We start from the raw sequence: 23,596 nt of genomic DNA, 5'->3' as shown, positions 1-23,596 counted from the left end.
CTCAGCCTCCTGAGTAGCTGGCATTACAGGCACGCACCACCATGCCCAGCTAATTTTTTGTATTTTTAGTAGAGACGGGGTTTCACCATGTTGACCAGGATGGTCTCGATCTCCTGACCTCGTGATCCACCTGCCTCGGCCTCCCAAAGTGCTGGGATTACAGGCTTGAGCCACCGCGCCCGGCGCACAGATTTTTTTGAATTGGCTTTTAAATATTCAAAATATTACTTTTTATTCTAAACAAGAACTTAAAATTTTAAGTGTATTACTATGTGACTTGTAATAGTAGCTATACTTCCAAATGAGAATCTGTTACTTACAGCTCAGCAAAATTCTTCCAGTCATCTTCACTAATGGATGGTCTTGTGTGACCAAGTGCAGTCATTAAATGTGACTGATTAATAGCCAGTCTGGTTTTGATTGTTCCTGGTTGGTTAATGGATTCATCCTCCTTAAGTAATAAAAGAAATTGACAAAGAGTTAACTTAGGGATGTAAAGAAAAATTTGATAGTCCAATTAATTATTTTTGTCAGTTTTTTCAAGAGATTATACAGCCAGTGCTCGACTTAGGACCACGATTGGGACCGGCAGACCGGTCGTAACATGTTTGGTCGTAAGTTGAGTAGGCTATATGTACAGTTGAAATGGTGCACGCGGAGATGGTAGTGCTGCCGGAAGCTGGTCCGCACTGTTGTACGTCCAGCTGGGCAACGTTTGCGCTGCCAGACACGGAGCAGTCGTGGCTAGCGATTGTGGTCGTAAAGTTGAATGGTCGTAAGTTGCATAGGTCGTAAGTCGATCAATACCTGTATTCTCTTCCTGATAACAAAACATTGAAAGCAAGAAAGTACATAATCATTTGAGCTATTGTGTTCTGGTCAAATCAAAGAAATACTACCAAAAAAGAGAGAAACAATTTTTAAGAAGTTTTAAAAATTATAACGAGGAGGAAAAAAGTCATACTCCACTTTGGCTCCGGTATCTGCCTTTGATAATACTGATATCTGCCCTCAGTTGATCTCTCTGTTCTTGTGTAAGTTCTTGGCAACCCTCTTGTGAAGCTGTCCTTAACATTGGAGGCTGTGAAAACAACTGGTCTTTCCCAGGAACTCCAGGCAAATCCTGAGTCGTGGAGCTTGGTGCAGAGAGACACTGTGAGCTCTGCATGGTAAATTTCAGTAATGAAAGATGGAAGGAAGTAGGGGAGAGAAAAAACTATGTTTACCAAAGATAAAAATTAAACATTTTAAGCAATAAAACATTAACACAGATAAGTATACATGTTAACTGAAGTGAAGCAAGTTGAAAAGTTGTTCATATTCTATAAAGGTTCACTGATATCTATGATATATAACCACCATAGAGTGAAAACTGCCATAACACAAGGTAGGTTTTTTTTTTTTTTTAATGCTTTGTTGCTTAAATCCAACACACTAATGCCCAAGGACAGGTTTCTTCGTTTTCAGAAAACAAATTTTCAGAAAACAAAGCTTCTGGGACATTTCTAGATAGAATAAACAAAATTAAAGACTAAAACACTACCTTACTATTTTTGGGAATAAAAATGGGTTGTTTTTATATGTTTAAAGTCTTAGGCTGGGCATGGTGGGTCACACCTGTAATCCTAGCACTTTGGGAGGTCAAGGCAGGCAAACTGCTTGAGCCCATGAGTTTGAGACCAGCCTGGGCAACATGGTAAAACCTCGCCTCTACAAAAAATACAAAAATTACCTGGGCATGGTGGCATGTGCCTGTAGTCCCAGCTACTCAGGAGGCTGAGGTGGGAGGATCACCTAAGAGCACGAGGTCAAGGCTGCAGTGAGCCATAATTGTGCCACTGCACACTAGTTTGGGTGACAGTGAGATTCTGTCTCCCAAAAAAAAAAAAAAAAGCCTGAATAAAGCAAATATACAAAAAACACAGGAAACATAACCAAATATATGTACAAATCTTACATGTACCAATAAAATTACAGTGAACCACTATCAGTTTTGAGATGTTGAATGCTAGTAGAATAACAGTGATACTGCCCACATTTAATCAAAACGCTTTCCTGTTGAAACATTATTAGTACACTTCACCGTGCTTATACTTTGCAGCAAAAGTATCGTAGATAACATTTGTTTTCAGGAATTTTTGACATTATTGTATCAAATTACTCATTATCCTCAACTGTTTGTGATAATAGAATTTTAAGTTTACTATAAAATGGAACTCCTAAAGACGTTTTAAAACCACTAGGTAAGAGAGATGAACCTGAGGGCCGGGTGCGGTGGCTCATGCCTGCAATTCTAGCACTTTGGGAGGCTGAGGTGGGTGGATCACATGGTCATGAGATTGAGACCATCCTGGCCAGCATGGTGAAACCCCGTCTCTACTAAAAACACAAAAATTAGCTGGGTATGGTGGCACATATCTGTAATCCCAGCTACTTGGGAGGCTAAGGGTGAGGCAGGAGAATCCTTTAAACCCAGGAGATGGAATTCGCAGTGAGCTGAGATCGTGCCACTGCACTCCAGCCTCCAGACAGAGCAAGTCTTCATCTTAAAAAAAAAAAAAAAAAAAAAAAAAAATCTTTGTGTGGTGGCTCATGCCTGCAATCGCATCACTTTGGGAGGCCAAGGCAAGCAGATCATGAGGTCAGGAGTTTAAGACCAGCCTGACCAACATGGTGAAACCCCTTCTCTACTAAAAAAAAAAATACAAAAATTAGCCAGGTGTGGTGGTGTGCACCTATAATCCCATAATCCCAGCTACTGAAGAGGCTGAGGCAGGAGAACCGCTTGAACCTGGGAGGTGGAGGCTGCAGTGAGCCATGGTTGTACCACTGCACTCTAGCTTGGGTGAAAGAGTAAGACTCCATCTCAAAAAAAAAAAAAAAAGATAAACCTGAAAGAAACCAAAGGTAATCACAACCATGTGCTACTTTGGTTCCTTGCTTCCAGCTCTGTCTTAAAAATCTTAACAAGGAATGAAAATTTACGCCGGGCGCAGTGGCTCATGCCTGTAATCCCAGCACTTTGGGAGGCTGAGGTGGGTGGATCATCGGAGGTCAGGAGTTTGAGACCAGCCTGATCAATATGGTGAAACCCCATCTTAAAAAAGAAAAAAAAAAAAAAAAATTACCAATTAGTGTAAGTAAGAAAACAAGACTATCTTACTGAGGAGCCAACCAGCCAGGAAGAATATGAGGGGCTGGTTAAGACAGAAATCACCCCAACTTTACAACATACAGCTTTATATTTCAGAACTATATAATGATGCCTGCACAAGATACCAAATCAGAAGAGGTTCCATTTCCAAGTTCTGATTCATAAGAGCTTCCAAAGTAGAGCCGGTACATATTGAATTTTGATTCATCTGGAAGGATCTCGGACATCTCTAAAGAAACAAGAGATTGATCTAAGCCACATTCTCCATCTCCAGCTGAATCGTCAGAGCCACTGCTATGGTTAAGAAAGACCATTGAAGACAGACTTAGGTCACTATCAGAGCTGGAACTTCCATCCTAAAATACACAAAAGGACAACCAGTTTAAAGATGTAAACAATTTTAGTCTCAAAAATAACAACATAGATAGCATTCTAATAGAGCAATACAAGAAACCTGAAGCATTTTTTCAAAAAGCTCATTAATTCTCTAATGGTTTTGAGGCACATGGTAAAAATTTAACTATTAAAATGTAAAGACAAGACAGAATTTGTAGATAATTTACCACCATTCCCACCCCCACCCCCAGCCCCAGCCAGAAAGTCTGTAATGAAGCTAACACTCAGACCTCTCGGTTTTATTTTTATGTCTGACTTTCCATTCATACTTTTCCACTCCAAAATGATGAATGAACCATGTTATAGAGTGCTTTCTCATTATAGCAAGCTCTACAAATATACACCTTTCTTTGTAGTAAAGGGAGGGAGGAGAACTTCAATGGCTTGCCAAAATAAATAACAAAAATTCGGGGAGTATCTGATTTAGAAACTGTAGGCTCTGTAGACATTCCAACAAAATGTGGTAAAGAAGGGTACACAGAATAATTCTTCCTAGAAAATATATGGTAAAGTCTATAATAGTTCAAATTATCTACTGTAAATAATAAAATCATAATACTATCTTTAGAGGAAAGGCTGATGCTAGGGTTGGGATACAAAAAGAATAAGATAAACAATATATTTCTTGTTTTTGAGACAGGGTCTCTCTCTGTCACTCAGGCTGGAGTGCAATGGCACAATCATGGCTCACTGCATCCTGGACTTCCGTGGCTCAAGTGATCCTCCTGCCTCAGCTTCTCCCAAGTACCTAGGACTACAGGTATGTGCCAACATGCCCAGCTAATTTTTAATTTTTTTGTAGAGACAAGATCCCACTCTGTCGCCCATAGTGGGTATAGTTTTGGTCTCAAAGTAGGCTCAAGCAATCCTCCTGCCTTGGCCTGCCAAAGTGCTGGGATTACGGGCGTGAGCCACCACACCTGGCCAAGAATATCTTGTATTTAGAAGGAAGTGATCCAAGAATGATGAGGACATGTCATAAGGATACAGGAGCCATACAAAAAGGGCTTCTATTGGCCAGACTGGGACAATTTGAGCTTCAAAATAACAACTTTAACTGATTTTTAAAAAAAATTAAAGTATAAACTAAAAGCTAATTATTTTTCTGTTTGTAGTGAAGCCTACATGGTATCCCAATTCATGATATCACGATTTAAATAATATCCTTGTAAACACCACAATGTTTTTGCAAATTATTAACGTAATGTTAAACAGACACCAAACTCTTCATAATTATAATTCTCTGCAAAACCCATATTCCAACTATGGAACACTCAACTAAAGGTAAATTTAAATATCTATACAGTTTTACCAAAGTTGTTTAAAAAATAGCATTTTGCTGAGGAGTTTGAGGTTACAGGAAGAAAGAGAGGAAAGATACAAAAAAGAAAAAAGATAGCATTTTTTTAAGGTTGAAATTTTGACACTGTACTTCTCTTATCAATCATAAAATGTCCTAACAGCTTCCTCATATAACTTACCTGGAGTCCACTCGAGAGCAGCCTTCCATGTAAGGCCTCCAACTGGGCATTGTAAAGTAAAGCTTTCAAATCCGCTCCAGTAAAGGAGTCGGTTACTGATGCTATATGCTGAAAGTCAACATCATCTGCCAGAGGTAGAGAGTCACTGAGAACACTTAAAATTTCAAGACGTGATACCTGAAGAGAGAAAAATTTAACAAACAATTAAAAATAAATTGTGTATCTCATGATTTTCTTCATAAATTAACCTTATACATCTAATAAGTTTTATAAGTAAGTCGAGAAATGTACCAACAGCCTACTATTTATCTTCCTTGGAACTTTTTCCCTGACAGAAATAATATAGGTAGGAAAATGAATGAAAATCAACATTTTTTTTTTTTTTTTTTTTGAGATGAAGTTTCGCGCTTGTTACCCAGGCTGGAGTGCAATGGCGCGATCTCGGCTCACCGCAACCTCCGCCTCCTGGGTTCAGGCAATTCTCCTGCCTCAGCCTCCTGAGTAGCTGGGATTACAGGCACACACCAACATGCTCAGCTAATTTTTTGTATTTTTAGTAGAGACGGGGTTTCACCATGTTGACCAGGATAGTCTCGATCTCTTGACCTGGTGATCCACCCACCTCGGCCTCCCAAAGTGCTGGGATTACAGGCTTGAGCCACCGCGCCCGGCGAAAATCAACATTCTTAAGGCTGGAAATGGTGGCTGACGCCTGACCCCTGTAATCCCAACACTTTGGGAGGCTGAGCCAGGAGGATCACATGAACCCAGGAATTCAAGGACAGCCTGGGCAACACAGGAGACCCTATGTCTACAAAATAATTAAAAATAAAGTTAGCTGGGCATGGTAGTGTGTGCATGTGGTCCCAGCTACTCAGGAGGCTAAAGTGGGAATACTGGTTCAGCCTGGGACGTAGAGGCTGCAATGAGTTGTTATTGCATCACTGTACTCCAGCCTGGGTGATAAGTGAGATCTTGTCTCAAAAACAAACAAAAAAAAAAAACTGACAAAATATTCAGTGTAAATAATTTCTTATTCACAGTGCTTATTTTCTAGATTTGGGCAAGTATGCCAAGAAGGTATTTCAAAAGGAAAATTTAAATAGCTATAGTAACTTATATTCAGATACATACTTTTAACTATTCATTTGTCCATTTCTAAATTGGAGAACAAGAATTGGAACAACACAGGACTAGGAAGAACTGAAAAACTCTTGTCTCTATGAAACCTGCTTACATGCTTACGATTCACATGCCTGAGTCTGTATCAGTTTTTTTTGACAGGATAATGAACTATGTGATCTTTGAACACAAGAGAATGTGAAAATACAGTACTTTAGGTTTCCTACATTTTTTTTCTCCCAATCAGCCAACAAGGAAGGATTACAGTTTTCAGACTTGCATGGAAATGGCTGGGTCAAAGAAAGGCTTTGCATCTAATTCAGAATCTTTTTTATGCTTTGAGCAAACAGTGGCTAAGGCCTTTGCCTAAGAAAGCAGGTCTTCTAAGGACAATTGCCATTACCTGGCAGAAGTAAAGCTCACAAGGATAGAGTGTAGCATTTGTTGGGTTTTGGACTCTAATATGAAATTGTCACCTGATCAGGAGGAGGACAGTATACACATTTATCTAGTCGACCAGGCCTAAGCAGGGCAGGGTCAATCAAGTCAGGGCGACTAGTAGCAGCCAATACATAAACACCTAAAAGAAAAAACATTTTTTTACTAAAATCTGATGACATGATGACATTTTGTCAAAACATTATATTTCTGTATTTATAATTATTACCCTGTAAGCCTTCTACTCCATCCAACTGAGTCAGCAACTGGTTAACCACTCTGTCTGTAACTCCTGTATTATCATGACCCCTTCGAGGAGCAATGGATTCAAATTCATCAAAGAAAAGAATGCAGGGCTTTGCAGCCTGTGCTCTGGGAAAAATAACATTTCATATTTGAATCGGGCTTCATGGTTTGCAAAGTGATTTGATACATATATATGAACATATTTATTTTATGTATTTATATATATTTATGTACTTGTTTTAATTTTTACAACAAACCCTTAAAGACAAGGTATATGTAACTACATATAAATATATATAAATGTATGTATATATATTTACGTATTTATTTTAATTTTCACAACAAACCCTTAAGGCAAGGTATGTGTAATTACCCTCATATTCAGTAAACTGCTGAGGTCAAGGTGTTTATTAAGACCCATGCCTTCTGGATAGACTAACAGGCATGGATAGACTTCTGAGTCTTAGTCAATAAGTCAAACACTTCTTTGATTCCTATTACAAGTAACCATTTTTATATTAATATATACTTATTAGCCACCCTTACTTTTGTGAAATGCCTATTCATTTCTTTTGCCCATTCAAAATTTGGCAAGCTCATGTTGGTACTGTTATTTTTTTTTTGAGATGGGGTCTCGCTCTGTTGCCAGGCTGGAGTGCAGTGGCACTATCCCGGCTCACTGCAACCTCTGCCTCCTGGGTTTAAGCAATTCCCTTGGCTCAGTCTCCTGAGTAGCTGGGACTCAGGCATGTGCCACCACGCTCGGCTAGTTTTTTATATTTTAGTAGAGGCGGGGTTTCACCATGTTGGCCAGGATGGTCTCCATCTCTTGACCTTGTGATCTACCCGCCTTGGCCTCGCAAAGTGCTGGGATTACAAGCGTGAGCCACCGCGCCTGGCTGGTGGTACTGCTTTGTAAGGGCTCTCTATAAAATAAATTTTATTTCCCTTTTTTAATAATTTGAACTTTGACTTTGTTTTATTAATTTATTCACAATTCAAAAGAAGTGAACAGCCGATTGCGGTGGCGTGTGCCTGTAGTCCCAGCTACTTGGGAGGCTGAGGTGGGAGGACTGCTTGAACTCAGGAGTTCTGGGCTGTAGTGTGCTATGCCAATCGGGTGTCTGCACTAAGTTCTGCATCAATTTGGTGACCTCCCGGGAGTGGGGGACCACCAGGTTGCCTAAGGAGGGGTTAACCAGCCCAGGTTGGAAACGGAGCAGGTCAAAACTCCCGTGCTGATCAGTAGTGGGATCACGCCTGTGAATAGCCACTGCACTCCAGCCTGGGCAACATAGCAGACCTCATCTCTCAAAAAAAAGAAAAAAAAGTAGTAAATATTCCATCTCTGGCAACAGGTGGATGAGATGTCTGGAAAATAAGCCTTAACATAAAACATCTGTCATAGTGATTAAAAAACACCAACAGCTATCATTAAATGCATGGCAAGTAAAAAGGTATCTTCTGGGGCCAAAAATAGACCAAAGTTATCTGCTCCTTAAATGTTTGGCAAAACTCTCCTAGAAAACCGAGTCTGATGTTTGATTTGGGTAAAGATTTTTTAACTTTTCTAACTCAATTTTTTTTTTTTACTAATTTATAGGACTACTCAGATTTTGTTTCTTTGCTCAATTTTGGTCTATGTCACCTAAGTTTTCAAATGTATAGGCATAAATATTTTCATATTTCCTTATTATCTTTACATTTCTGGGATATCTTTAGTTATGTTTCCCTTTTTATCCCTAAAATTATTCATGCTTTTTTTTTTTTTTTCCTTAAACCTGCTAGAGATTGGTCAGTTGTACTCAGTTTTCAAAAATAAATTTTGGCTTTGTGAACTTGTTGAATTGTTTTGTGTTTTATTAAACTTCATTCTTTATTTCCCTTTTAATCTAGTTTATATCTAATCTTCCTAATTTCATGAGACACATACATAAGTGGTTAACTTTCAACCTTTTTTTCTTTCTAAACATTTATGGCTATAAATTTTCCTTGAAGTCAGTTTTACAACATCTCACAATTTTAATGGATAGTATTTTCATTATCATTTGCTGCCAAATATATTCCATTATATTCTCTTTAACCCATGAATTATGTAGAAGAGGTTTGTTTATGTTCTTTCCAGGTAAACTGGGTAGTGAATACATTAAGTATTCATTTTATTATTCTTCCTTAAGCTGCATAAGTATTTTATATACATTCTCTTAACTGTTACTTAACTCTATGTTTAGAATAAAACAACTTCTAAAACTCCCCATAATTCTATCACATTTGAATAATTTCATCCTTAAATACTATCTTCTGTATTCATATACAGTTTCTTAATATATGCAAAATAGTTATACTCACTGAAATTGGCCAGATGGAATCTTGATTTAATAATTTATAATTTAGAACTTATAAAATTTAGAGATAAATTAGGGGCAACTATTTGCTTCATATAAGAATCTACTCTGAGAATTCTTTGAATAAGCACTTATGATTCCACTTTGAGGAGTATTTCTATTGTAAATACAAAACCAAATAATTTCCAAAATTTAATATCTAAAATGTCTTTAAGTAGTATTTGGTGAAATAGAGAATCCATGTCCTCTAGCTTAATAATTCACATAAACCACAGGTTACAAATACCAGTTCTTCAAAAAAACAAGACCAAAAAAAACCATTGATTGATAAATAACAGAGTCAGTTACTTTAAAAACATTCACAGGGAACCAACCTAATAAAAATATCCCGGACAGCTTGTTCACTTGCTCCAATATATTTGCTGAGTAGCTCTGGCCCCTATTGGGTAAAACAGAGTTGAGATAAAAATTATTTAAAAAGAAAATATAAATTTGGTTTCTAAGTCTAAATGAATCATGGAAATTTTTAATATGATTAAATGGATGTCTTGTGCATTTAAAAAAATGTGTGCTAGAATAAATATCATACCACATGTTCTACGCCTGGTCTTTCTTCTGCCTGGAACATTTTTCCCCAGATATTCTCATGGCTTGTTGCTTCCTTTTATTTAGATCTCTGTCCAAATGCCACCTCTTCAGAAACCCTTTCCTGACAAGTCCATCTGTGACTCACTCCAGTTACTCTAAGCCTCCTTACCCTGCTTTTCTTCCTACATAAGACTTACCACCACCATCTGACAGTGGATTCTATACTGAATGTGTCTATCTGCTTATTGTCCCTCTTCACTAGTAAAATGTAAACTCCAAAAAGGCAGTTTTGTTCACTGCTGAATTCCTGGTGCCAAAAACAGTATCTGCCACGTAAGTATTGGATAATCATTTTTCAAGTGAATAAGTGAATGGTTTAAGAAGGGACAAAGTCCCATCTATCTCAAATTAAAAAAAAATGTGTAGAGATATTACATTATCAGCATATTCAATTACTGAAACAATTTGCACAGGAGTTAAAGAATGTATCATTTTTAGAACATGTGGGAAAAGGTCAAGAAAAAAGAATATATAGGCTTCCTTTAAAGGCCAACTGAAAAAACTTTCAAAATAAACTTTCCTGCATATAGCAAAATCAATAATGAGAATAGTCTTTCCTTAAATTGGGATCTTAAAAAAAAAAAAAGACTGAATAGGTCCTAAAGTGATCTCTAGTAAAAAATCACTGTCTCCAAAAGACCAACTACTGATCAGGATATGTGACCAAAATTTCTAATATTCAGCCACATATATATCTGTTAACATAATATTTAATTACATTTCCTCAATATAGTCAGAACTATAGGACTAGAAGAGGAAACATGAAATAACTAAGGCAAGGCTGGGCATGGTGGCTTACTCTGTAATCCCGGCACTTTGCGAGGCCGTGGCAGGTGCATCATGATGTCAGGAACTTGAGACCAGCCTGGCCAACATGGTGAAACCCCATCTCTACTAAAAATACAAAAATTCAACAGGGTGTGGTGGCAGGCGCCTATAACCCCAGCTACTCAGGAGGCTGAGGCAGGAATCGCTTGAACCCAGGAGGCGGAGGTTGCAATGAGCCGAGATCGCACCACTGCACTCCAGCCTGGGTAACAGAGCAATATTTGGTCTCAGGGAAAAAGAAAAGAAATAACTAAGGCAAAATAACAGGAATAAGACAACATCCTGTTACTTTTAGTGTTTCTCCATCATTGCCAGTGCACCCAGGTATCCAGTTCACACACACACTAACATGATAAAAGAATAACTTACAACTGGGCAAAACCCAGTTATACATTACTAAACTGAACTGGGTGTGGTAGCTAATGCCTGTAATCCCAGCACTCTGGGAGGCCGAGGTGGGCAGATCAGTTGAGGTCAGGAGTTCAAAACCAGCCTGGCCAATACGGTGAAACCCCATCTCTACTAAAAATGCAAAAATTAGCCTTGCCTGTAATCCCAGCTACTCAAGAGGCTGAGGCAAAAGAACGGCTTCAAGCCAGGAGGCAGAGGTTGCACTGGGCCAAGATTGCACCACTGCACGCCAGCGTGACCAACAGAGTGAGACTCCATCTCAAAAAAAATAAAGTGTAAATAAATTACTAAACTGTTTTATAAATCAAGTTTGAATAAGGCTAGAATAATACATCATTCCTCTGTCTTAGAATCTGAGTGCCCTTTGATAAACTAATATTGCTGATGTGCTAAAACTGTACAGCTATTAGATCTGCGACCACAATGACACATGAGTGGTGGGCTGTGAGGCATTACCCAAAATGATCTGCTAGCATGCCCCTTAATTATCAAACTCACTTTTTGCCTGAAAAATCTTAGACCTAGTCTCACTTTGACACAAGCAAGGGTGAGATATAGTCAACAAGCAACAGAGCCAGAAAAACCCCAGCTTCCTGCCTCAGTATGGTCTCCAGCCTCTAGTTGTCTACTCCTTTTAAGTATAGTTTGCCTTTTATCTGAGTATTTATGTGTAATTCTTTTCACAGTGCATGAAGATTTGCCTTAAGCAAGAACATAAGCCCTACAAGAGAGGTGGCTCATTACTCAATTTCACACAACTTTTAATAGATGGATCACTGCTCCTACCAGCTTTCCAAATGTGAGACTAGCCCACAATCGAGAAACATAATGGTGTTGGTAAAGATGTGAAGAATCAGGAACCCCCCCACATTGCTGGTGGGAATGATGTAGTTGCTATGAAAGACAGTTTGGTGGTTCTTTGAAAAGTTAGAGAATTACCCTCAGACCCAACGATTCTCCTCACTTTATACCCAAGAAATGAAAACATGTCCGTGGAGAAATTTGTACATGAATGTTTACAGCAACATTATTCATAATAGTCAAAAGATAGAAACAATTGAAATGTTCAGCACTGATACATGGATAAACAAAGTATGGCATATGTATACAATGGAACATTATTCAGTCGTGAAAAGGAATGAAGTACTGATACACACTACTTGGATGAACCATGAACACATTACATAAGTGAAAGAAGCCAGATACAAAAGGTCACATATTGCATGATTCCTTTATATGAAATATAAAGAACAGGCAAATTCCTAGACACAAAGAGCAAATTAATGGTTACCAGGGAATGAGAAGAAGAGTGAATGGAATGAAAAAGTTTTGAAATTAGAGAGAGGTGGTGGTTGCATAGCATTGTGAATGCACTAAATGCCAGTTAATTGTATAAAATGGCTAATTGCATGTTATGTAAATTTTACCTCAATAAAAAAAAAAATGATAAATGGACAACATACCTTGATGCTTATAAAATTCATTCTACTCTCTTGTGCAATTACCCCAGCTAGTAAGGTTTTTCCTGTTCCAGGAGGACCATACAGCAGTATTCCTGTTCTTTGTCGTATGGGCAAGTTTGCAAATAATTCTGGATACTGAGAAATAAATATATGAAAAAGAGCTCAAGTCTAAACAGAAATGACTAGCACCCAAGGATCAATGTATAGAAAAAAAATTCAGATGGTAATCACCACCACCTTTCTTTAGTAACAGCAAGTACAACAGTAGAAAATAAAATTTCTACTAAAATTTATAAATGAACTCAAAGGAACTACTAAAATTTTTCCCAATTAAGAACACATTCTATATAAAATGCATATAACTGCATCAGAACTTCTATTTTTCCTGTTTTATTAAAAGTACTACATTTAAAGAGTAAAAACCAATGTTTTAATAAGCATATGCCTTTCATGCATATGCTTCATGGGGCAAGTTATGAGAGCAGAGTACATTCAAATATATTCAATCAAAGATAGTAAAATCTCCCAAGAGTATCCAGGCTGAACAAATGATCAACTGCTTCTCAAATTACCTTCTAAATCACCACTGCTCAAAATACAACAGAACTTTTGAACAGGCGAGCCAAACATGAGGCTACTGTCAGCTACATCCTGGTCTCCTTTATTAGGTTTGCCTATTTAGTTCCTTCTATAGACCATATTCCCATTCACTTCTACCTCTACTCTAATCTAAGAAGCCCAAAGTCAGCAGTTAACACATATAGTCTCCACGTATTGTATCTGGATGTTCTGAATCTCCATGTACTAATGCTCAACGCTCCCGCCCCAGCATCAGGGTCATGATCCTGCTAGCTAGTACTTCCACGCCTATGTTCTCTCACACAGGTTTTAATAGTCCTGGGTTGCAATCAACATGTCCCAGGCCCCAGTGGCCACTGTTCCCAGGAGTTAATTGCCATGCAGTTACATGTAACCCAGGGTCCTTACCCATTTTATTTTTAATCCCTTTGCATGAGTCCTTGATCTCATGCAACAATCTTTGCCCCTCAGATCTCTGATTAAAACATACTACCTCCTAGACTCTACCATCTGATCTTCTAAAGAACAATCTATATTTGCCTCCTTTATCTTGCCATCAGCCTCATCTATGCTGCCTGCCAACCCTGCTTTTCAAGGACTGACATTCCAGGTCTGAAAATCTAGCTTCACCCATCAGTCCTGTGAACCTTGATAACTCTTCCACCTCCTACTTTATTCCTATCTGTTTCTACTCAAATCCCAGCAGATAGTTCATCTTGCTTTACTAAAATTTGAATGATTAAAGCAAAAAGAATTATACATCAAAATGTATTTACTGTAACTATCACCTCAGCTTTCTATTATAAATTTCTTATGGCCAAAGACTGTATCATACACTTTAAAATCTGTCAGCCTGGGCAACATAGCAAGACTCTGTCTCTACAAAAAATTAAAGAGTTAACTGGGCATGGTGGTTCATCCCTGTAGTTCTAGCTACTGTGGAGGCTGAGGCAGGAGGATTGCTTGAGACCAGGAGTTCGAGGTTGCAGCGAGGTGTGAGTGTGCCACTACACTCCAGCCTAGATGACAAGAGTGAGGTCTCAACTCTAATACAAAATTAATTATAAAAATGTGTAAAGTGACCTAAAATAGTGCTAGACATTTATTTGGTAATTCACTAAACACTTGTTGACTCACATGGAGATTGGGCAAGCTAACACATAAAGCCAAAGCCAATAATACAGTGGTTCTTCACGTTTTTTTTTTTTTTTTTTTAAACATACCTTGGCAGGTAACTGGATAGTATCCATGAGTATCTGCCTAACTTCATGTAATCCACCAACCTTGTCCCAACCCAGGTCTCTGGGTTTATGCAGGTTGACACTTCGCAAGGACACAGGAATAAATCCTTGGAGAGCCTTTTGGAAGTCCAATGTTGTTAAAACTAACTCTGTTTAAAAATAAACAAAATTTCTTTTAGTAGTTATATTTCACTATACAAATTTTCAAAATATGCCATCATCTTAGCTGGATATGCTAAATTTCTACCCAAATAACTGCTTATTCAAATACTACAATGGAATATATTTAATTCTTGTCTTACTACAATTCCATTTCTCCACAAGAGAAAGAAGATTGCAAGTTCAGGTTTTAACAGTAAAACATACCTTCCCTGGTGGATACAGTCTGATGAGAGAGTCGAGAATGTATGGCTCGATCCACAAGTACTGTAAAATCCCTAGCCACAAACCCTCCAGTTTCTTTAGCTACATGCTGCAGGTCAAGATCGGTGAACTTGTTTATATCACAGTCCAGTTTATTTTTTATTACATTATGCAGAATTTCACATCTTTGTTCCTAAAGAAGAAACACAAAATTCAAATTTCCAATTTTATTCAGTTGTATATTTTAGAATGTATATTTGGAGAAAATCCGGTTGAAAAATCTATAGTGACAGAAAGCAAACTGGTGGTTGAATGGGGATAGAGCAAGCAAGGGAGGGATGGGCTAGGAGACTTCTGGGAGTGATGAAAATGTTTGTTTCCTTAATTGTGGTAATGGTTTCATGGCATCTACATATGTTAATACTGATCAAATTGTACACTTTACGTGAATTTGTTGTAATTAAATTGTATCTCAATAAGGTTGTAAAAAAAATCACATTAATAAATGACTCATTTCTTTCTCCAATAAGGATTTTTAGTGATACATGGCTTAAGAATTTTTTTTTTGTTCCTAGAAAACTTATTTCTAAAAATATATTCAATGACCATTATCTCAAATACCATTCTATTATCCTTAATACCTATGTTCTTCAACAACAGCTAACTAGCACAGGGTCCGAACATTTACGGTAGATGCTAGGTGAAATTTTAAACAAGAATTTAAAATATATTTTCCAGTCCTGGAACATACTTTTTTTTTTTTTTTTTTTTTTGAGACGGAGTTTCACTCTTTACCCAGGCTGGAGTGCAATGGCGCGATCTCGGCTCACCGCAACCTCTGCCTCCTGGGTTCAGGCAATTCTCCTGCCTCAGCCTCCTGAGTAGCTGGGATTACAGGCACGCGCCACCATGCCCAGCTAATGTTTTGTATTTTTAGTAGAGACGGGGTTTCACCGTGGTGACCAGGATGGTCTCGATCTCTTGACCTCGTGATCCACCCGCCTCGGCCTCCCAAAGTGCTGGGATTACAGGCGTGAGCCACCGCGCCCGGCTGGAACATACTTCTTTCAGCTCACTGCCACTAAAACCCTCATGAGTTTCCAAAGGGGACTAAGTGCCATAATGCGATGGTGGAAAAAAAAATTTAATGAAATTTAAAAGCCATCTGTTTATTTCACGCTGTTCTTTCTCAAAGAAATGCCATTTTCAAAAAAGTCATTTTCTTGGAAAGTGTATATTAACATTTCAGGTGGCTATAAACTATAACTTGTGCCTCTAGCACAATATGTACCAAATGCTGACTTACCTACCCTTAAGATCATTAACAGAAGCATAAGTTTAAAGTCATAAATTACTAATAAAATTGAAAAATAATTTCTATAAAAGGGACATATTTCAATAGTCTTTACAAGAGGGGTATTACCTGATTAGGAGGCTGAATGTGTTGGATGCACTGAAATATGTGAACTCCTTGAGCAGAAACAAGTAAAGGATGTAGAGAATGTTGAGACTGACTTGTGGCAATCAGTGCAACCAAACTTCCCATGGAGATAAACTCTTTTATCATATCATTCAAAGCTGGAAATAAGCAACACAGTGTAAAAGCTTAGGAAAAATAAACATGAAATTTACAAACTACACATTCATTAAAAATAATGACACTCTAAGGCTGTGTTTTAAGGCTGAGTATGTATGGTATTGCTCTTTCATGCCTTTAAAAAATTAATCCATCTAATTATTCACTGATTTATCTATCAAGGACCTAGTAAATCTAATGGAGGCACAAGGGGTACTGCAAACTCAGACCATATACTCAGAGCAATGTCTAGTGAGGTTCCCTACTCTTGGATCTTATGAAATAAATGAATGAATAAAAATGTGTCTCTGAAATGAATATTCTAGGAGGGTGATAAAATTCCATATTGTATTCTGTTTGTTAAACAAAATACAGCTCATATTCCTATGACTTCCAGAACAATCTCTTTCTATCCTAGTTCTTGTAATGTTTGATATGAGAAGGTGAGAAGTGAAATAGGTAATAATGTACATCTGAGTCCTCTCCTGACCTAGAAATTTGCAGCACTCCCTTAAACACTGGACTAATAGATCTAGTGTTTAAGATCTAGTTTAAGAACAGTAACAGATCTAGTGTAAGATTAGTAACATTAGTGTATAGATTTCAAAATTTGAGATTAATACACTAGTTAATAATCCAAGTGACTCTTGCTTGCATTTTATATCTATTTCAACTCTTAACCTTGAAGCAAGTCAATGCTGCCAAATCCTCCAACCTCACCTCCTTACCACTCCTCTCCTTGCACTCTAAGCTCCAGTCAACAGGGAATTCCCCAACATACCATTACTTCTTGTACCTCTCTGTGCCTTTGTAGACCATGCTTCCTTTGCTTCTTTATTAGCAAGAAATTGCTTCATGCTAATTTCTACTCTTCCATCAAAACTCAGCTCAGTTATCAACTCCTCCAAAAAGTTGTCCCTGATAACTCCTTATCCCACCTAACCCCCAGTTTAGGTTATATGCTCCTACACTACCCTGTGTATACTTCATGTAGAATACAAAGCAATCCAAGAAAGATAAGAAAGGGATGGCTACTCATACATAGTAGCCATCATTAATAGTATCATTCTGTACTAACACTGTTTGCTCTTTTTTCTCCTAGACTTTAAGAATACAGACTGTGCACAAGCATTTGATAAATATTTGTCAAATGAACAAAAAAGTAAATCTGTAAATTAAACAAGAAGAATAAAAAACCCTAAAGGACTAACCATGAAGCTGCAGAATTTTCACACTGTTTTTACTCTACCAATTTTGCTAATACAGTCTATAGGACAACAGCAGAATGCTATCAGGGGCCTCAAACACAACTCTTAACACACATAATATTCTCTGAAGAGAGATTTATCATAAGACTAAAAATACCTACTGACAAAAGAACAAGATCTTAAGCCAGTAGTGGATGCATTTACCATGAGCAAGCCGCTGGCTCTGCATTGCATCAGGACTGTGCTCATGTTCTGGGACAGCAGGTAGTCCAACAATCAGGTCAAGGTCATCCAGCAGAACAACAGATGGCTGCCTCCACACTGCCTCTGAGAAAGCCACCTCTAGGGTTTTTTGTATGTTTTCAAGCCTTTTTCCTTAATACAGAAGATATGAAACGGTTTCAGTATTATTTCAGTGCCAGGAAAGTTCAGGTTGTCCTTTTGAAAGCACTAGAAAAGTTCAATTTTAATTTAACTATAAAAATTTGATCTATATTTTGTTAATATACCAATCACAAAAACTTGTTCATCGTTAACATGGTTCAATTAATACAGTCTCAAAAGTTGCAGTAAACTATCAAATTTTATAAAACTAAGAAAAGGCTGGGTGCAGTGGCTCATGCTAATAATCCCAGTACTTTGGGAGGCCAAGGCAGGCAAATCATTTTGAGCTCAGGAGTTTGAGACCAGCCTGGCCAACATAGTGAGACCCCATCTCTACTAAAAATACAAAAATTAGCCAGGTATGGTGGCATGTACCTGTAGTCCCAACTACTTGGGAGGTTGAGACATGAGAATCGCTTGAACCCGAGAGGCGGAGGTTGCAGTGAGCCAAGATCGTGCCACTGTACTCCAGCCTGGGCAACAGAGCAAGACTCTGTCTCAAAAAAAAAAAAAAAAAGAAAAGAAAAGAAAAAAATATGTCCGGGCGCGGTGGCTCACGCCTGTAATCCCAGCACTTTGGGAGGCCAAGGCGGGTGGATCACGAGGTCAAGAGATCGAGACCATCCTGGTCAAAATGGTGAAACCCCGTCTCTACTAAAAAATACAAAAATTCAGCTGGGCATGGTGGCGTGTGCCTGTAATCCCAGCTACTCAGGAGGCTGAGGCAGGAGAATTGCCTGAACCCAGGAGGCAGAGGTTGCGGTGAGCCGAGATCGGGCCATTGCACTCCCCCCTGGGTAAAAAGATAAAACCCCCTTCTCAAAAAAAAAAAAAAAAAAAGGAAAAAAATATGCTACCATAATTTCTCTATGCATGTATTCATTTATACCCAGTTTCATTCCATTGAGAATTTTAGATAGCTTACAACAAAATAAAAAATGTAGGATGTTGGAAAACATAAGTGAGAGTGAGGGATCAAGATTCATGTAGCATCAAATGCAAATGCAGCTGCCTAGAGATCCTGTAGTTGCTATATTTAAATCACAAATTTGGCTTCAAACTTCCTGGCGAAGGAAGGTTAAATTCACAAAGAACAGAAAACACACAAGTTCATAATTAGTTGGGACTATATGATAATGGTACCCAAGGGGGAAAAATGAACTGTTCAAAGTAAAATCTTCCCAATATTTTAATTAATTAATTAATTATTTCGAGACAGAGTTTAGCTGTCTAGGCTGTTGTCTAGGCTGCAGCGCAATGGCGTGATCTTGGCTCACCACAACCTCCGCCTCCCGGGTTCAAGTAATTCTCCTGCTTCAGCCTCTCTAGTAGCTGGGATTACAGGCAACTGCCACTATGCCCAGCTAATTTTTTGTATTTTCAGTAGAGATGGGGTTTCACTATGTTGGCCAGGCTGATCTTGAACTCAAATATGGAGAGTCACCTGACTTCAGGTGATCCACCCACCTCAGCCTCCCAAAGTGCTGGGATTACAGGCATGAGCCACTGCGCCCAGCCCAATATTTTTTTAATTGAATAAATAATAATGTAAATGTTAAGGACTTTAAAAGTACAAAAGTATTACATGGTAAACTGTAATTCTCATTGCTGATCACAGCCTCCTACTTTCTCTCCCCTGAAGCAACCATTCTCCCAGTTTCCCATAGCAATTTAGAGATCATTTATACTGATTAGAGTGTATTCTAAGTATTAATTTTTCACAGCAGTATCAGTGAGCACTTCCAGTAATACAGTCCACAAAGAGTTCTGGCTAGAAAAAAAAATAGGCCTCTATCAAATATGAAGAGTTTTAGAAATTTTGTCAAAAACATTAGAAAACCAAAGACTTAAAATAACTAAGAAATTTCAATGACTAAATGATCAAGAGAAAAGTTAAAGACTAGATGTATGTGTTATTTATCAGATTGATAGCATTAATTATAACATTCCTGTCTTTCTAATGAAAAAGGGATTTATGTAGAGTGTTACCATACTCATACCTCGTAAAGCTTTACAGTCAACTCTCTCCACATGGGCATCCAGTTTGTCAAATGCTTCTTTACAGATTGCTTTGGCTAAAGTTGATTTTCCACTTCCCTAGAAAATAATTGCTTTGTAAGAATTCCCAAGATATTCAGTCACAGAAATAGTTTCTGTCATTGTGATAACCACCAAGTTTCAGCCTAAATTTTATACAACCTCTTACAAAAAAAACAAAAAAGGAGGAGGGAATACTTCCCAACTCATTTTATGAGGCCAGAATTACACTGATAGCAAAACCAAACAAAGACAATACAAAAACAGAAAACTGCAAACTAATCACTCTCAAACTTATTTGGACAAAAGCTCAACAGAACATTAGCAGACAGAACTCAGCAATGTAGAAAGAATGACACACCACAACTACGTGGTATTTATCACTGGTATGCAAGGCTGGTTCAACATTTGCAAGCACCTTATAGCCTAAAAAAAAAATCATATAATTGTTATCAACTGACACAGAAAAAGGGGAAGGAGAACATCAGTCTTATTTATCACTCCCCCAACACCTGAAAGCAGGCACACTGAAATATTAGTGAACAAATGAGTGCTTTCCATATGTCGTATATACAACCCTATATAATAGACGATCAAGAAAGATAAATGAAAAGTTATTAGTTACTGAAAAATGAACACACTGTAACCACTTACCTTTCCTCCTGTGAGTAAAAGAGCTCCATTCCTAAGTCCTGCAACAAGAGACATCAGCTGTCGAGACAAAGGGCGTCCCAGGAGGCTATGAGTGATGTGTTCCAAGGAGGACACGCCTAAGGAATTCACTCCTCTGTAAAAGACATACGTGGTTACATGATAAAAGACTGAGGCAGGATAAAATTAAGCTGTAAAAAATGCTGACGCTTTCCTTCCCAGTGTAGTTAATTTTATTTTTAATCTTTTTTTTTTTTTTTTTTTTTTTTTAAGAAAGGGGCTTGCTGTGTCATCCAGGCTGGACTGCAGTGGCGTGAACCCAGCTCTCTGCAGCCTCAAACTTACTGGCACAAGTGATTCTACCTCAGCCTCCTGAGTAGCTGGAACTTCAGGCATATACCACCACACCCAACTGGGGGGGGGGTGTGTGTGTGTGTGTGTGCATTCGTTATAGAGACAGGGTTTTGTCATGTTGGCCAGGCTAGTTTCTAACTCCTGGTCTCAAGTGATCCATCTGCCTCCGCCTCCCAAAATGATGGGATTACAGAAATGAGCCACTGTGCTCAGACTAGTTAATAAATTTTAAGACTAAAATCTTAGAAATTGTCCTCTACTTGAGAGAAAGTATACTGATTAATGTCGTCTCTGAATCCTAGCTTTTTTTTTTTTTTTTTTTGGAGACAGTCTTGCTCTGTCGCCCAGGCTGAAGTGCAGTGGCACAATCTCAGCTCACTGCAACCTCTGCTTCCCAGGTTCAAGTGATTCTCCTGCCTCAGCCTCCCAAGTAGTTGAGATTATAGGCATCCACCACCACGTGTGGCTAATTTTTGTATTTTTAGTAGAGATGGGGTTTCACCATGTTGGCCAGGTTGGTCTTGAACTCCTGACCTCAGGTGATCCACCCACCTCAGCTTTCCAAAGTACTGGGATTATATGCATAAGCCATTGTGCCTGGCCTCCAAGCTTTTAAAATTAGCTTTATTACTTTTAAAATGTGCAGTTACTGGAAGTTTTGCCCTAACAGAACTCCTTAAGGAATCTTAACACACAAAAAAACCCCTAACCCCCAAATGATTTTTAGTTTAGTAATTAACATAATCATAAATGGGTGCCTCTAAAGTACTGAGGATAACTAAAAACTTAATTTTCTCTTAAACATTATCTATGAAATCCAGTATCAATCTGCAGATTACATTATACAAACATGAAAATACTTCTTGACTGTGACTGCCTGCCACTTTATATTATCACATGAGTCTGAACAGATTTTACTTTATGCTGGGCGCAATGGTTCATGCCTATAATCCCAGCACTTTGGGAGTCTGGGGCAGGTGGATCACTTGAGACCAGCCTAGCCAAAATGGTGAAAGCCTATCTCTACTAAAAATAAAAAACTTAGGCAGGAGTGGTGGCGCATGCTTGTAATTCCAGCCACTTGGGAGGTTGAGGCAGGAGGATCACTTGAACCAGGGAGGTGGACGTTGTAGTAAGCTGAGATCACACCACTGCATTCTAGCCTGGGTGACAAAGTAAGACTCCATCTCAAAAAAAAAAAAAAAAAAAAGAGAGATTTTACTTTATATTAATCAATACTGTTCTATATTTAAACATTTTGACTTTATGATTTAATTCTTTTACTGGAACATTTACAGATGATACCATTCTAGGACATCAAATCACTGCTACTACATCAACCAAAGCTTCTGTGAAGAATTCTAAGAGGTAATGTTTATATGAGATTCTCAAATGATATAAGAAATATGGAAATTAAAAGGAGTTTAAAAAATATTTTTTGTATATTATTTAGCCTTACTGAATCAAAAGAGGAATTTTAAAAATATTTGTTTTAAAGTTGAGAAAAACACAAATAATCCCAAATTATTACAGTAATATAAGACAGTGATGAAGGAATAACTTAATTTGAAATATTTTTAAACATTCAACTAATGTTTTGGGTTTAACTTTTAAAATATATTCATTTGTTATAAGAATTATTGTTTAATTCAGGCATATATGATCCAGGTGATATCTGGTTGCTCCTTCTCATTGATCAATCTCAAAGTAAAATTTCTAGTAAGGTTCAGACTTCTTGTTATCTAAGAAGACAAGGTTATCACCTTTCATTAGGGACTGACAAAAACATAAAAATAAAGAAAAACAAAAAGAAGACAAGGCAAATTACAAGCTACGTGTGAAGATAGAGACAATCCTTGAAAAAATATCTACTAATGCATTAGTAAGATCACTTATTGACATTAACATCTATTTTAATATTTACATTGAAAACTCTGCCAAATATAATGTCAAAACATGTCTCTAAACATGCTAGTTTGGCCATAACTTCTTACCCCAAAGAGCTCAGCTTTAAAAAAGGAAGAATAAAGTCAATTTCCTCACTGTTTTCTTCTTTTACCATAGGATCTAGAAGGACCTACAGTTGCAAGGAAAAATCAGTTTTACATTTCAAAATATGTCTTTTGCATGTTTTTCTCGGGCCCCAGAAAATTAAATTGCTGATTCTGTTATACCAGAGAGAACAGTTAAATTATGCATGCAACATCATTATTTAAACACCCTTGATAATAACAATGTACTCATCCAGGGAACATAAATATTTACGGTCAACAAGCAGAAAGAATGTTATTACCTTAATACATTTTGCAGATATATTTTAAATTTTAATTTGTATCAATTATCCTTTTCACAATTCTTACACTTGTAACTTCTCCGAATGATATTCCTTCGATAATATTTCAAAAATAAAGGAACAACATCTAATTCCAAAACACTGAAATTCTAAATGACTAGAGTATCTTCAATTTTATAATGACAAGAATGAATGTCATAATCAAAAAATAATACTGTAAAAAGACCACTCTTGGCTGGGCATGGTGGCTCACACCTATAATCCCAAGCACTTTGGGAGGAGGGCAGATCTCTTGAGGTCAAGAGTTCAAGACCGGCCGGGCGTGGTGGCTCAAGCCTGTAATCCCAGCACTTTGGGAGGCCGAGGCGGGTGGATCAC

The 23,596-nt window shown here is 37.8% G+C and overlaps 1 protein-coding gene and 1 long non-coding RNA gene across 3 annotated transcripts in view; one reads left to right on the top strand and one right to left on the bottom strand.

The window, feature by feature from the left end:
- The window catches only part of PEX1 (peroxisomal biogenesis factor 1), a 46,516-nt gene that overhangs the window by 2,804 nt on the left and 20,116 nt on the right, over positions 1-23,596 (bottom strand). The window contains exons 9-23 of one of the 2 annotated variants that reach the window (XM_032253048.1): positions 22,920-23,002; positions 20,575-20,707; positions 19,884-19,980; positions 17,704-17,874; positions 16,139-16,293; positions 14,719-14,908; positions 14,335-14,501; positions 12,533-12,667; positions 9,557-9,621; positions 6,821-6,963; positions 6,630-6,733; positions 5,032-5,208; positions 3,280-3,510; positions 965-1,162; positions 321-451 (exon numbers count right to left, since the gene is read on the bottom strand). In XM_032253048.1, coding sequence (XP_032108939.1) covers positions 321-451; positions 965-1,162; positions 3,280-3,510; positions 5,032-5,208; positions 6,630-6,733; positions 6,821-6,963; positions 9,557-9,621; positions 12,533-12,667; positions 14,335-14,501; positions 14,719-14,908; positions 16,139-16,293; positions 17,704-17,874; positions 19,884-19,980; positions 20,575-20,707; positions 22,920-23,002 — 2,180 coding nt within the window. The remainder of the gene's footprint in view (positions 1-320; positions 452-964; positions 1,163-3,279; positions 3,511-5,031; positions 5,209-6,629; positions 6,734-6,820; positions 6,964-9,556; positions 9,622-12,532; positions 12,668-14,334; positions 14,502-14,718; positions 14,909-16,138; positions 16,294-17,703; positions 17,875-19,883; positions 19,981-20,574; positions 20,708-22,919; positions 23,003-23,596) is intronic. The other variant, XM_032253049.1, reaches the window with a different exon arrangement.
- LOC116533332 lies at positions 1,162-10,726 on the top strand. Its single transcript, XR_004261205.1, has 2 exons — positions 1,162-1,640; positions 10,654-10,726. It is a non-coding gene; the product is annotated as an uncharacterized LOC116533332 (long non-coding RNA).

This window comes from Sapajus apella, unplaced genomic scaffold (genome assembly GCF_009761245.1).
Source record: "Sapajus apella isolate SASKATOON/1434 unplaced genomic scaffold, GSC_monkey_1.0 scaffold81, whole genome shotgun sequence".
Taxonomy (NCBI): Eukaryota; Metazoa; Chordata; class Mammalia; order Primates; family Cebidae; genus Sapajus; species Sapajus apella.
Note: the sequence above shows the minus strand (reverse complement) of the source record. Positions and strands in the feature narration are given on the sequence as shown.